This window comes from Lissotriton vulgaris, chromosome 3_1, assembly GCF_964263255.1.
Source record: "Lissotriton vulgaris chromosome 3_1, aLisVul1.2, whole genome shotgun sequence".
NCBI lineage: Eukaryota > Metazoa > Chordata > Amphibia > Caudata > Salamandridae > Lissotriton > Lissotriton vulgaris.
Genome location: NC_141689.1, coordinates 551,593,246 through 551,607,395, shown reverse-complemented (window position 1 = coordinate 551,607,395; position 14,150 = coordinate 551,593,246). Strand labels below are relative to the sequence as shown.

Here is a 14,150-nt window from a genome sequence, read left to right as displayed (position 1 = left end):
GTCTTTCCAGATTGCAGCGAAGTCAACGCTCCTGGGCTGATATGGACGGCAGCAGTAGTCCCTCAGGAGCTGGTTTGCTACTTCAGCATGTCCCAGTGTGTGCCGCAGATATATCCCCCGGTAGAAATTAGCAAAGTCCTGGGCTATGGCAGATGATTCCTCCTGGAGGTGCCCCGATGAGACCGAATTGCAGATACCATCCTGTTAGAGATGCTACATGTAGCCAGCCAGTACAGTAATTTGCCACTTAGTCACCGGACACGTACACATTCTGGATGGAGGCCAGCAAGCACTAGTGCCAAGCACTAAATCTCCAAGCCGGCGTACAGACAACAGAAGCGGAGAGTGGTAGGAAATACCGTGTGGGAGAATATGTATGGACTGGACCAAAAGGAGGTCTGACGCTGGGAGCCAGATCAGATCTATACGGGAGTCAGCGGCATGCACAGCTGAGCAGTGACTGTATGCACGCAGGGTTGGGTGCAAGGAGCACCACGTGTCGCAGAGGCTGACGGAGTCGGCCCAAGAAGAGAGACAGGCTGATCGAGTGCGCCTACAGGAGTATGACACAGTGGAAGCGTCAAGACCTGGATCGATGACAGCGGTAAAGTTGCCCCCCCAATCATCATAACCCCTTGAGGAAGAGTCAAAAGAAAGGACCAAGTATCCATACGGCCTTCAAAACCCAGGTAACACCCCTGTGAGTCCGTGTGCTGCCCAGTGACCGCCAGGGGGAGGGTCTTATATATTAGAATGGCAACCCTTCTCTAGCTGCAGACAAAACGAATGGTAAACACTGTTGTATCCGAAGCGGCCTAAGAAGAAGGCACATCGCGTACCCAATAAATGAGTCTACTGTAGGAGAACGACCGCAGGCCTGAGTCGCTCAATATACCACAGGTCTGCTGAATGCTTGATCCGTTCAGATGGCTGTGGAGGTAGAAACAAGGGATACAAAGAGGCCTCACCTTGGTCCTCGGATGGACCACCATCCACCGGGGTATCATGCTGCCTCCCAGCACTGAAGTAAGGGTCTCCATGCCCAGCTGGGCTCCACTACAGACTCCGACACTCCACAGTGGGCAGCGGTATCCCACACGAAGCTAAGTGCCTATGGCAACCTGCTCCGCCTGTGCTTCCGCGGCACAGCAGGCTGCACTCGGGACACGGATGGCCGGGAGGTGTCCCGTAGGGCACAGTAGGCTTCAGAAGAGGCAGAGAGGTACAACAGCAAGCCCCGTGCCCCGATCCCTGGTGAGGATGATAGGGGATTGCAGTCGGGCGACGTGAGCTACTCTAGGGTTTGACCTCCTTCTTGGTCTCATTGAAGGATTTCCCAGGAGTGATAGGGTTGACAGGGAAAGTGTAAAGACACAAACGTGTGTGGAGGATCTGGCGTTGCAATGGTGTTGTAGTCTTTATGGGATTGTGTGATTGATAAAGCCATGTGCACGAGCATCATGTCTGCGACCTGGGAGAATGGGAATAAAACGAATACAAATAAACATAACTCCCTTTTACCTCAAGTCACCACCACCCCATACTTCTACCCTGGAAGCATCTATCGCTCTAGAATTAACCATAACAAAAACCACAAACAATGCACTGAGTGTAAACATAAGATGGAGACCTCCTCCATTACAGGATAACATGCGAAGTACATATATTTTGCCTTTCTAATGCATTATTAAGGTAGCACATCTCCCTGGGTAGGTACGATTCACCACCACCATGAAGGAAAACTATTCAGGTGAGTCATCATGATGAGCCTGAAGGGGGGTTTTGACCGGAGGACCAGAAATGTCTGGTGTGTACATTTGGCACTCGTCCTGTTCATAGCCCTTTGGGAGTTGTGTGGTCCACCTAGGAGCCAGGTCAGTGCAGGTGGATGGCAACAGCGGGATATGCACCAGCAACCTGTGGGCCTTCTCCACCACAAATCAAGTCAACAGTTTACTGGTAGGGATACACAAACTCAGCTAGTGTTCCACAAAGCTCTTCGTGCCTGAAGTCTCTGAGCCCTCTAGGATCCCCACAAATCTCAAGTTGTTCCTAAGGGAATGGTTTTCTGCATTTCCAGTGAGTTCCTTGAGCACTGCCATTGAGGAGAGCAGTGGGAAGGCATGCTGTTCGAGGGTAGCCACATCATCTTCCACAGAGGATACACAGTTCTCCGAGTTGACTTGCGACATTCCAGTGGTCTTGGCGTAGGAGTGAGATGTCAACCGTAACTTCATCGACCTTGGTCTCCACTGCTTTTCTCAAGTCCTGGATTGCCTGGAGAATAACAGCTTATCTTAAGTCCTGGATTGCCCGGAAAATAACTGCGAGATCAGTTGACACATGATTCCACTGTGGCACCTGTATATTGTAAGTGGATTCTGTGCTGCTCAAAGCTGCAGTTGTGTAATGAACCTGTGCAGGCAGTGAAAGCTTTTCTCTCCCTATAGCAGTCACAGTGTACAAAGTTTAAAGGCAGGCCGAGATCAGGTGCACTGTGCACTACTTACCCCAGGGGGCAGGATGAGTTGCCAGGAAGAGGCCCACAGCGTAGAACACATGTGGGCTCCGGGGTCTCCAGACTAAGACCCCAGCACAGGCAGACGAATCCCAGAAGCATCCAGACAAACCTGCCACTGCACCGTCCACTAAGCCTGCAACCTTTGCCTAACCCTGCTCAACACCGGGGGTGGGGGGGCAGCCTCCGACCTGCCTCAGCCATGGGCCTCCTATTCCTCAGGGCCAGATCACCAGGCTCTATCGTAGCAGCATTCTTCAGCCTCAATCAGGCCCTGTGTCCCTAGGGCTAGCCCTGCAATTCACCAGGATCCAGTAGGCCAAGACTCCCAGTTTCCAGGGATGACATAGTTCTGTCTTGTGGGGAAGGAGGGAGTGGGGGGAGGGAGGTGTCAAATCTCTGACCTGAAGTCCAGGCCCCAACACATGGGTACAGGGCCAGGCCAGGCTGACCGCTCAGCAGCGCAGGAGGCAAACGTGCAACAGCTCCTTTGCGGTCGACCATCGCCTCAGCATCACTGGGGTTAGAATGTTCTCGGTCTAGGTGAACTACAAAACAAGGGCACCAGACAGTCGGTAGCTCTGCAGGGAGGGGGAATTCCTGGGGGAGCAGCAGCAATCGAAATGGCAAAGGATGGTGAAGGATAAAAGGAGGAGGTCGGAAGCAGTTCTAAATTGTGACCTCCATCTTAACTGCTTTGGCCACGCCCCTTCACCATTTGGGTTTAAGGTTGTGTCTTTCTAAAGCACCAAGAAGTATCAGTGTAAATTGTAACATAACTCTACTGCAAGTTTTGCTGCCCTGATGCACTTAGCCACCTTCACACAAGGTGCAAGTCATTGGAGGATACACTCTTCTATTCAGTTGAGCAACATCAACATAACACCTGGATCTGTGTATATGGACAGCCTAACTTTTCCTTTAGTGCTTTTGCCATCTCTGCCCAAAATGGGAAGATCCTGGGGCATCCCCACCAAATTTGCAAAAAGTCGCCATTTCTTCCTAATCTCCTCCAGCAAACCTGACTGGTGGCTTGGAACAGCGATGTAATCACACATACATGTAATGCGTGGTTAGGGAATAGAAAGCTGGGCAGGAATAGCATTTACTTCCTAGTTTATTAATAATATTAATGGAAAAAAGTAGAGCCTCTTTTTTTTAATGTTCTCTGTAAATCTTCACAAAACTTAGGCCCTGATTTAGAGTTTGGCAGAGAGGCCAACTGGAAGTTCTGCCTGCCACACTTAGAGTCAGAAGAAACTTCAGTATTTCAGCGATGGAGATTACTCAGTCACTGCCGCTGACACTCACCTCTGATGGTCTGAAAGAGGTCGGCCATTTGATCACCCGCCCGATTTAGAGTGGGCAGACGAATGGCCCATGTGTTTAGTGTTCTGTAAGTCATTTCAATGAATGGCCCAGGTGTTTAGTGTTCTGTAAGTCATTTCAATGAATGGCCCAGGTGTTTAGTGTTCTGTAAGTCATTTCAATGAATGGCCCAGGTGTTTAGTGTTCTGTAAGTCATTTCAATGAATGGCCCAGGTGTTTAGTTTTCTCTAAGTCATTTCAATGAATGGCCCAGGTGTTTAGTGTTCTGTAAGTCATTTCAAGATGATCTGAGAATGGCCTGAATTACCCAATATTCCTTGGTGGAAATGCAAAAAAAAATATCAATGACATAAGGAACCTAAAGTGTTTGGCCATGCTAGCTTTATAACAGATTTTTGCAAAGAAATATTACATGTGCTGGCACCTCAGTTATTTCAGTTCTACATGGAAAGATTGGTTGTGGCAATGATACCAGCATACTCAAATCAAACTTGGCACAATTTCAGAATTGTGCAGATCACACAGACCTTTGTCCTTGCTTACTGCTTAGAATACAATGTGGGCCAAGGTCCTTTAAATGACACTGATGAGTCATATTGCTACTTAGATACATTAGAATCAATCTGGTATCATCAGTGGGCATTGCACCCATCTCAACCTTCAGAGGTTTAACATAATGTCAAAGATACATTCCACAATAAAGGTGGAAGCCAGTCTGCTTGTTGTTGTAAAAAGCTTTTGAGTCTGTGGAGTCGCTATATATCAATCAATCAGGACTTGTGGAGAGCAGCTAATCACTCATAAGGATATCCAGTTGCTGAAAACCCTGGTGCTGGGTGGGTGGCAGGGGGAGTGTTCAATTGAACAGCCAGGTCCTGAGTCCCCTTCTGAATTCCAGCAGGGAGGATGAGGTCCAGAGGTAGAAGGGGAGGTCGTTTCACGGTTGAGGTTGGAGAAGGAGCACCGTTCACTGTTGCTACAGCGGATGCAGTGTGTGTGGAGGAGGGAGCAGGAGGCAGAGCGCAATTGTCTGGAGGGCTGGTGAAAGCTCAGGCGGTGGTTGATGTAAGCTGGTCCCTGATTCTGTAGGGCTTTGTAGGTGTGGATCAGCATCTTGAATTGGAATCTCTTCTAGATGGGGAGCCAGTGGAGCTTCTTAAGGCGAGGGGTGATGTGGGTCCACAAAAAAAATTATCCACTGGAGGGTTCTGGAGATATAGAATTTACAGGGTATAGTAAATCAAGTACTTTCACTCAACCATAACAAAGCACAACAAATTTGGGATAGGTGTAATGTGGTCACTTCGAGTCATTGTAGGAGACCATCTCCAGGCGGAAGCCAGTCAACAAGACTAGCCAGGTCCACAAGAACAGTTACCTTAATGGGAGATGCATCCTCAGCCAGATCTAGGCACTTTTATCCATTGCAGTCTTTCCCAATGGAAGAGGCCCTGATGCAAGGGAAAACAGCCTTTACAAAGCGGACTAAACCATGCGTGCCTTCCCTACAAGCATAACCATACTTGCCTGAACCACACATCTGCTTAACCATGCATATACGTGGTTAAGGTAGATAGCGGTCTAGTATTCAGATAGGCGGGGAGAAGAAGAGGAGGGGTCGGGACAGGAAGTTCCGGACGTGGACAGGTAAGTGGGGGTGGGGGCGGTTTGGGGGCTGGGTAGTTTTTAGGGGTGGGGTCGGTTTTAGGGCTCAAGGGGGGGTGTTTTTTGGAGGGGGCAGGATTTTAGGGTTGAGGGCGATGGGAGAGTCAGGGTAGTTTTGAGGGATAAGTTTGGGGGGATATTTTAGGGTTGGGGTCGGTTTTAGGATTTAGGGTGGGGGATAGTTTATGGATGGGGCAGGGTTTTATGGCTCAGGGTTGGGGGAGAGGTAGTTTTAAGGGCTGGGCGGGGTTTGAGGGGAGGTTTTAGGGGTGGGGTTGGTTTTAAAACTCAGGGCAGGGCATAGGGATAGTTTTATGGGCTGGGTGTGGGGAGAGACTTTAGGGGTGGGGTCGGCTTTACGGCTCAGGGCGGGGGATCAAGGTAGTTTATTCAATGGGGGCAGGGTTTTAGGCCTCTGGGCGGGGGGAACGGAAGGGTGAGTTTTAGGCCTCAGGGGGACGAGATAGGGGATGGAATTTTAGAGCTTAGGCAGGAGGGGGGGTCAGGGTAGTGGTTGTCTTTACCATCAATATCATGCCTTTACCATGAAATTGCATGGTAAAAGAATTTGTGGTTTAGACGCATTTGTGGTTAGGACGGAGTTGTAGAGGTACACGTAGTTCAGCCATGCGTGCCACTGTCATCCAACCTGATGCAAGGAATGATGCCTGCTGATGATGCTCAAGAACGCTGTGGATGCAACAGGGGTCTTTCTGGAGGCACTCCTTGGTCCACAAAGATGATTCTGGTGTCCTGGTCATAGGGTCGACGTCCCATAAGGTTATCTGCGGTCTGGCCGAAATCCAATCGCCACTGGACTACCAGTTGCCTGGTGTCGTGGTGTCAGGCCAATCCTTCCTGGGTCGATAGCTTATCCCCTGGAAGTCCGAGCAGTTCTCCATCAGCACTCCTGGATTCAGCAAACGTGGGTGCAACTCTGTGCGTCAGGCCTTGGTCCCTGGAGCTGCACGGCGGTGGTGGTACTGACTTTAAGACTTTGGGCTACCTACTTGCCCCAGCAGGCTTCTTCAGTTGTAGAGTCCCTGTGCTCCGTACAGGAGGCCAGTTAGCTGGACTTCGGAGTCTCTTGGCTTTGCTCGACTCTGGAGAGGTCTTCTCCTTGAGCATGATACAGCAGCCACAGACCCTCTCTTCGCTAGTCACAAGGTGCAACAGGTGGAGTCCTCGTTAGTAAAGCCTCTCTTTTCTGGTCCCTCGATGAAGCAGGGCAGTCCTCCTTCCAGATAAATCGAGATCCGAGGCAAGGGTGCCAGGGGTGCCCTCATTATGCTCAGAGAATGCCCTCAGGGAAAGTTGTGGTTGGTAGCCAATGGGCTACCAGGTTCCCTCCCACCTGTTGACAATTTTTGGTGGAGTGTGGCACCTGGCTACCTCAGGATGCACTAATGTGTCCACTTTCAAGATGACGAGATCCCTCTCCCATTGAGTGGACTTCCCTAACACACCCCTGGGGTGTGGCTACCTAAGGGCCACAGATCCCTGGGGAAGCCGGTGTGGCAACTAGTTGCCCTCTCTGTTCCCAGTGCCAGCCTGTCTGCCTAAACAATGGGGCAGCCCTCCACCCTGGTGTTACACATTTGCCCGTTAAAGGTGGCTTTCCCTTTGATGCCTACCTTTTAGGGCTAACACCCATGTGGCGTCCTGCAGAAGGGAAGTAACACCTCTGGGCTGTAATACCTCATTGTTCCCCTTTTCCTTCCTGGGAGTCGTTGGCATGTTTCCCAAGGAGAGCAGAAAGATGTCTTGTGGAACATGCTCCATGTGTGCCCAGGAAGGCAAAGGAGTTTAAAAGACAACAAAGGGGCAACGTTGTAAAAGTTGCAGGATGCAACAAGTTACATTAATTTCATCTTGAGATTCATGTCAAGCTTAATGTAACGAGTCGTTTGATACCTTGCAGTGTCCACTTTAGTTGCACTGTTCAGGAGTTAGCACTGCTAGGGGAGTCGGAGTGTAATCCTGCATTCGCCAATCTGGCGACCAAGTCTTTTCTCAGAAAAAATGTCTGTTGCGCTCTTTTACTGTCAGAACACGTAAACTACAAGTCCTGCCAGTGTCATATGTTGCACCCTGCTTTAGGACTCAGTAGGACTTGCAGAGGGGTGACTTACACACATGCACTGGGTAAGTGGAGGCTTTGCCACTGCTTTTATTGGCAAACTCAGGCTAGCAGTGCACGATGGCTCCCTACCAGTCGACCGTAATGGACTGCGAGACTGGTGTCATCTGGAGGACTAAAGGGTGGCGCAACCAGTGCTGAAATCCCTGAGGTACCCCTCCAAATTATTAGGGACTTACAGTTAAGTTAGCTATTTCCTATTGGGTACAGCCACTTCGACATACATTTGAAGATCAGGGCACTGAGGTCTTGTTAGCAGGCATCAGTGAACTCTATGTTAAAAAACCAGCAGCATCGTCCAGAAACCTTGGGATGACAATACAATTAGAGGCATTTCCTTAAAGTGCTCCACCTACCACCCAAATTTACTTCTCAACATTGAGACGAAGATCCTGACCAACCAGTTGGTCAAAAACATAGCCTCTTCAGTGCACCAGGATCAAAATTGTTTGCCTGGCTGTAGCACTTGACATTGCCACAAGCAGATGGATCTGGCCCTTGGCGTGCATGTGAGTTCTCGGGTCCCTATGCACTTGTGCCTTTAGACTTTGAGAAGGCACTTGACTCCCTCGGCAGTGACTTCTTCTACCACTTCTTACTCGGCTTGTGGTTTGGCTCATGAATTAAACATTATGGCCACTTACACAGCCCCTTGTACGAGCGTACAACTGAATGGCACTGCATGTACACCCTTACCGAACAAACAGGAAACCCAACAGGGATTTCCTTCATCACCACTATCGCACTGCCATATTATTATTATTATTATTATTCTGAGTTTTGTATAGCGCCTGGTTACCAATAGGCATCCCCGCGCTTAACCTTCTGCCACCAGTTCTTGCCTTTTTCACCCTGCCAACCTGAAGGAGATGTTGGTGGTCAGAGCGAAGGGAGCGAGAGGCCTTATAGGGCTGGACCATCTCCTCCAGAATAGGTGGACCCACCCCGTGCAGAACTTTGTGGGCGATGCAGAGTGACTTGAATTTCACCCTGTCCCTCACAGGGAGCCAATGCAGTGCCCTCAACGCCGGGCGGGCAGATTGACGCCTAGGGAGACCCGTCAAAAGCCTGGCCGCCGCGTTCTGCACTTGCTGCAGTCTATTCAGGGTAGATTCGGGTGCGCCCAGGAATAGCGCATTGCTGAAATCCAGCCGCGAGATGATAAGTCCCTGGATGAGAAGCCTACGAGTGGCCACAGGGAGCAGGGGCAGAATCTTCTGGGCTGAGCGGAGCAGGCCAAAGCACACGCCAGCAGTCTTTTTGGCATGGGTTTTAAATGATAGGTCCTGCTCCAGCCATACCCCCAAGCTCTTGATCTCCTGCTTGGGGGGGGGGCATCTGTCCCAAACAGTCTGGCCAGCTGCTGGGGGGCAAAGATATAGAGCCACTGGACAAGTTGATTAGATAAGGTAACTAGGTGGAAGGCTTTCAGTCAGACAGAGCTTCAAGGAGAAGGTAAGTGGAGCCTGAACCAAGTACTCCATCTCACATGCACCGTGGGTCAGGTTCAAAATGCTGCTATCATATCACAGTAAACAACACCCTCCAGCAAAAACCCATGGTCACCGTATTGGCATGAGAGCCAGCTGGTCCACCCCCTCGGTTAACGTAGACAGATCTGTCTCACCACCACAAAATATGCCTGCTACCATAAGTCCAAGAGCAAATAAGCCCTTGGAAGCAAACTCTGCAGAAACAAAACAGCAGCGTGGCTGGGAGACACGTCCTTCTGTAAAGCCCTGAGCTCAATCACACTCATGGTGTCTTTGATACACACTGCAAGTGGAGGAGCTTAGCTCAGAGTATGCCACTGGCCATCTTTGGGCAGACCAGACCCACTGACAACTCGCTATTATGTAACTCTAAAAAGGTACTGCTTTCTTCTGAGATTTATTGTTTGCTTTTCCCAAAACAACAGGAAAAATATACAACAACTGAAAAACGGTTGACTAGTACAAATGTTCCAGTTTAATTTGTCATCACTTGACCCAGAATGAAATAATGCATTGTAAAGAGATCCTGTGATATTTGTCTGGGATTTTGTTATATATTGGGCCGCACCAACTAGTAGGTCAGTAATGAAGTAATGCTAGCCTCTTTCAAGCAACCACAAAAAAAGGGACCTTACTTTACAACAAGTTTACATGTTTAGGTTTGGTGTTAGACAAAACCTTTTGATTTTTCTAAAATATGCATAATATATTTACATATATAGTCTGTTGTTCTGTCATTCACATTTTGCTTGTGCCCACTACAGCATACAGCACTTTGGGTGACTGCATTTTGCTCAATCACAAGGAGCAGATCCACACACAAGCTTGTTCTCTTCAATGCCAGTGTTTTTGTTTGACTTGGTTTGGCCTTTGTGTTTAGTGCCTGATGTGATAACAGGACGCTTCTGATGCACAATCCATCTTTATCAGATCCAAGTCCAATGTCAAGGATATTGTAAATTCCTTTAGGTGTGTTTTGCTTTTTTGGCTGTTGCTGTTTCACAGCATTCCAGATTGTGTCCATTTGAAACTCTTCTGTATTAAGTTATCCTCTGTTTACTTTTTTCTTTCTCACCGTCTTTCTTTCTTTACTTCGTATTTTCGTTTTCTTTCTTTCCTTAGTTTCCTTATTTTTCTTTCCTTCTTCTTCCTTTTCATTCTTATTTTCTTTCCTTTTGTACATTCCTTCTTTCTATTTTCTTTCCTTCCTTCTGTCTTTTTTCTTTCCTTCCTTATTTTCCTTACCTTTCTCTTTCCCTATTTATTTTTTCTTTCACTGTCTTTCACTCCTTCCTTCCTAGTCTCATTTCTTTTTGCTGTCTTTCCTTCTTCATTTTCTTTCCTTCCTTCTTTCCTTCCCTCTTTTCTTTCTACTCTTTCCTTTTCATTTTTCTTCCTCCACCTTCCTTCTTTCCATCTCCCTTTCTTTGCTTCTCTTTCTTGCTCTTTTCTTCTCCTTCTCTTTCTGTCTCTCTCTATCTCTAAGGCAAAAGGTTTGCAGCCAAGGCCAGACTGATTGAATTTATAATTAGTTCCTATAGAGCCAGGATGTGCTACAATAATGTATTTTTTGAGACCCTAACAATCGTTTTACCTGTAGCAAATAATTTTTTATTAGATTGGGAATATGCTGCGCCCTCACCAAACAATAAATATTTTGCAAAAACCATGACAAAACAAGAATTGCCAGAAAAAAGGCTGCTGGCCAATTTCAGACCAAAATTGACAATGCTTATTTAGGTTTACGGTGGATGGTGACAGGAGTAACATAAGAACAATTCAGAGATGTATCAAAATGTACAGTTTTATTATACCACCCAGTCTTATCAATGCGCAGTGTGGCCACACTCCCTAAACAAAATAAAATGTGTTTACAATAATCTGTGCATCTTAAACTCATATCAAAGACTTAGTCATGTTATCTTACTTACTTGTATTCTCAGACTTTAGAGTTTTTACTTCATTTGTTCTTAGTTCCAGCGTTTCCTTAAGTACCATATTTTCACAGTGTATTCTGTCAAAAACAATAACATATTTTGCAGTTGAGATTTTCAACCCAAGTGATGTTCTGAAAATAAGTACAAGGCTAGACTCTTAGTGTTCCTTGTTTGTATTCTATAAATAACTAAACGCAAATAGAGAGTTTTTTTGTAATCTCTAATTATGCATGCAAAGATTCAATTACAGAAAGTATACATACGCTCTCAAAAATATAGAGACAGCAGTAGGAAGCACTTGTGTTAATACTCAGTAGTGCTGCCGGTTAATCAGTTTAATTTGAAAAAATAACATTCAAATTCAAAGAATAGACAAATAGAATGTTTACAACATGAAGCGGAAATGGCACTTAGTGAAAATAGAGCAGGAGAGCAGGTCTAATTAAAGGCTGCAGTAAGAATGACTTTAAGGCTATTGTTCTGGGACTGCGGGTCCCCATTTTGACTTATGTGTCTATCGATATTATTGATGTGGAAATGTATTTTTAGGCACCTGTTTTTTTACTAAACCTGTTTTTGGAAACACATCTATCTGTTGTTAATTCCCACTATCCCCTCCCCATTTAACCACCAGTCTCCATTCCCCAAGTTCTGGATCACAACCTTTCATCCGTACCACCGAGACCATGATCCCAAAAATCATTGTAAGAAAAAAAAATGTCAAAGACCAAGCTCTTGCGCGCTAACATTAGTTTGTGGCTTGGCCAAATATGCCTTCTGCATCAATCTGACCTGCTTGTTCCTATACCAACCCGAATGTGTGGTCGGCCAGATTGTCGCCTCCTCTACCATATCCCCTCCAAACTTACCGATAGTCTATCATTGTTTCACATTGATTATCAACATCAGTAACACTCTCATCATTCTCGTTACATCGTTTGAACTCTTACACCATCCTCACCACACCTACACAGGCTACTACCTCAACTACCCACACTCGTCTTATGAAACTGATCTTTCTATTACAATTAGCAAACTTGTTCTCTGCAAATCATGAAACCCATAGCTTCCTGCTCCGGAGTTGTATCCTGCCTCGCCTCTCTTCAATCACTCTCTCGTTTGTGTTCCTTACCCAGAATGCTTTAAATTAGTTGTCGTTTCACTCCTACCAAAAACGAAACTCCTCACTTGCTTCTTTGTTCAATGTCCTGATAGCAAAACACTGGAGCAGCTAGAGGTTAATCAGCCGACTAGTTCACCAACCCTACTCTGCAAAAGAGCGCTCACACAAATGACCAGTTTTTTCACCTCTTCCCACTCCAATCCGCACTCCTTTATTCCAATCCTCCTTGACATCTCAGAGGTATTCAACACAATCGACCCCTGCTGTAACCCCCAACTTGATACCACAGATGTCAATCAATCAATCAGGGGTTGTAAAGAGCGCTACTCACTTGTGAGGGTCTCAAGGTGCTGGGGAGAGGGGGGTGAGCGGCACCGGATCAGTCGAAGAGCCAGGTCTTAAGGTCCTTCCTGAAAGCGTGCAGGTCGGGGAGCGTCTGATGTTCACAGGGAGCTTGTTCCAGGTCTTGGCAGCGATGTAGGAGAAAGCTCTGCTGCCGGTTCTGTTTCTACAGATGAGGGGGACCTCTGCCAGGGCGAGGTCAGCAGAGTGGGGATTCCTCTTGGGTATGTGGAAGGATACTCTCTCATTGAGGTATTTTGGTCCGATGTTGTTGAGAGATTTGTAGGCATGGGTGAGGGGTTTGAAGGTGACACTCTTCTTGACGGGAAGCCAGTGGAGGCCTCGTAGGTGTTGGGTCATGTGTTCATGACGCGGTGTCCAGAGGAAGAGTCTGGCTGCGGTGTTCTGGATGGTTTGGAGTTTGTGTAGAAGAGTTCTGTTGATTCCGGCGTAGAGGGCGTTGCCGTAGTCCAGTCTGCTGGTTATGAGTGCATGGGTGACGCATTTGGGGATGCAGTGCATGCAACACAATTCGTTTTATTTTTTTAAATGTTTACTTACCTGTAAAACTCCGTATTCCATAAATTACTACCCCCCACCCTGCCCCTCCCCCTCCCCACTGCCGGCCACGGCTGCCAGGCGGAGGTGCAGGGTTCCAGGATGAGGACCTCGGTCTTCTCTGAGTTTAGCTTCAAGCAGCTGTCTTTCATCCAGGCTGCCACATTCTTCATCCCTTCCTGGAGTCTGGTGTCTTCGGGGTTCTTTGTGAGTGAGAGGATTACCTGGGTGTTGTTGGCGTAGGGTAGGATGCAGAGCCCATGCTGTCTGACGATGGTGGGGAGGGGGGCCATGTAGATGTTGAAGAGCGTGGGGCTGAGTGATGATCCCTGGGGTACTCCGCAGTTGATTTCAGTGGGTTCGGAGAGGAAAGGGGGGAGTTAATCCTCTGGGTTCTGCTGGAGAGGAAGGAATGAATCCATTTGAGGGCGGCTCCTTGTATCCCTGATTCGTGAAGTCTTGCTGTGAGCTTGCAATGTGAGACGGTGTCAAAGGTGTGATACTAAAGCGTCTTGTTGGCTCTCTTTCCAGACTCCTTTTCTGTTTCTTGGTGCTCATCAAGCTCCACATTTCTGTTGTTTCTCAGGGATCAGTTCTCTGGCCCAGTCCTATACACACTACACCACCTTGAGCTGTAACATCACCTCCTCCTTTAATTTTTCCTATATCCTAAACAAGGATGATATACAAATCCGCTTCTCATTCTCCTACAAACCCGAACTTAAAATCAAAATCGCATACTGCCTAACAGATACTGAATGGCACTCTGCTCCCTGACGTTCTACTCAACTGAGTCTAAAATTATTTATTTTCCCTGTATCTTCTGCTCTAGTCCAAAGATTGTCATCCACGAGAATCCCTAAATCCCATGTCATCAACCTTTCATACATTTCAGCCTCACCATAAAACACGTCTCCTCCGCTTCCACTGCTACCAGGATCCAACCATTCTATCATAGAAAACCAATGATCATCTCTTCACAAAGGCATCCGGGTTTATAATCACTCTTTTGATGCGGACACTGAGATACTACAACAGCTTTCAA

At 47.4% G+C, this 14,150-nt stretch overlaps 1 protein-coding gene across 1 annotated transcript in view; it reads right to left on the bottom strand.

Moving 5' to 3' along the window:
- CCDC125 (coiled-coil domain containing 125) overlaps positions 1 to 14,150 on the bottom strand; it is a 307,161-nt gene that overhangs the window by 96,906 nt on the left and 196,105 nt on the right. The window contains exon 7 of the mRNA XM_086960825.1: positions 11,077 to 11,159. Coding sequence (XP_086816951.1) covers positions 11,077 to 11,159 — 83 coding nt within the window. The remainder of the gene's footprint in view (positions 1 to 11,076; positions 11,160 to 14,150) is intronic.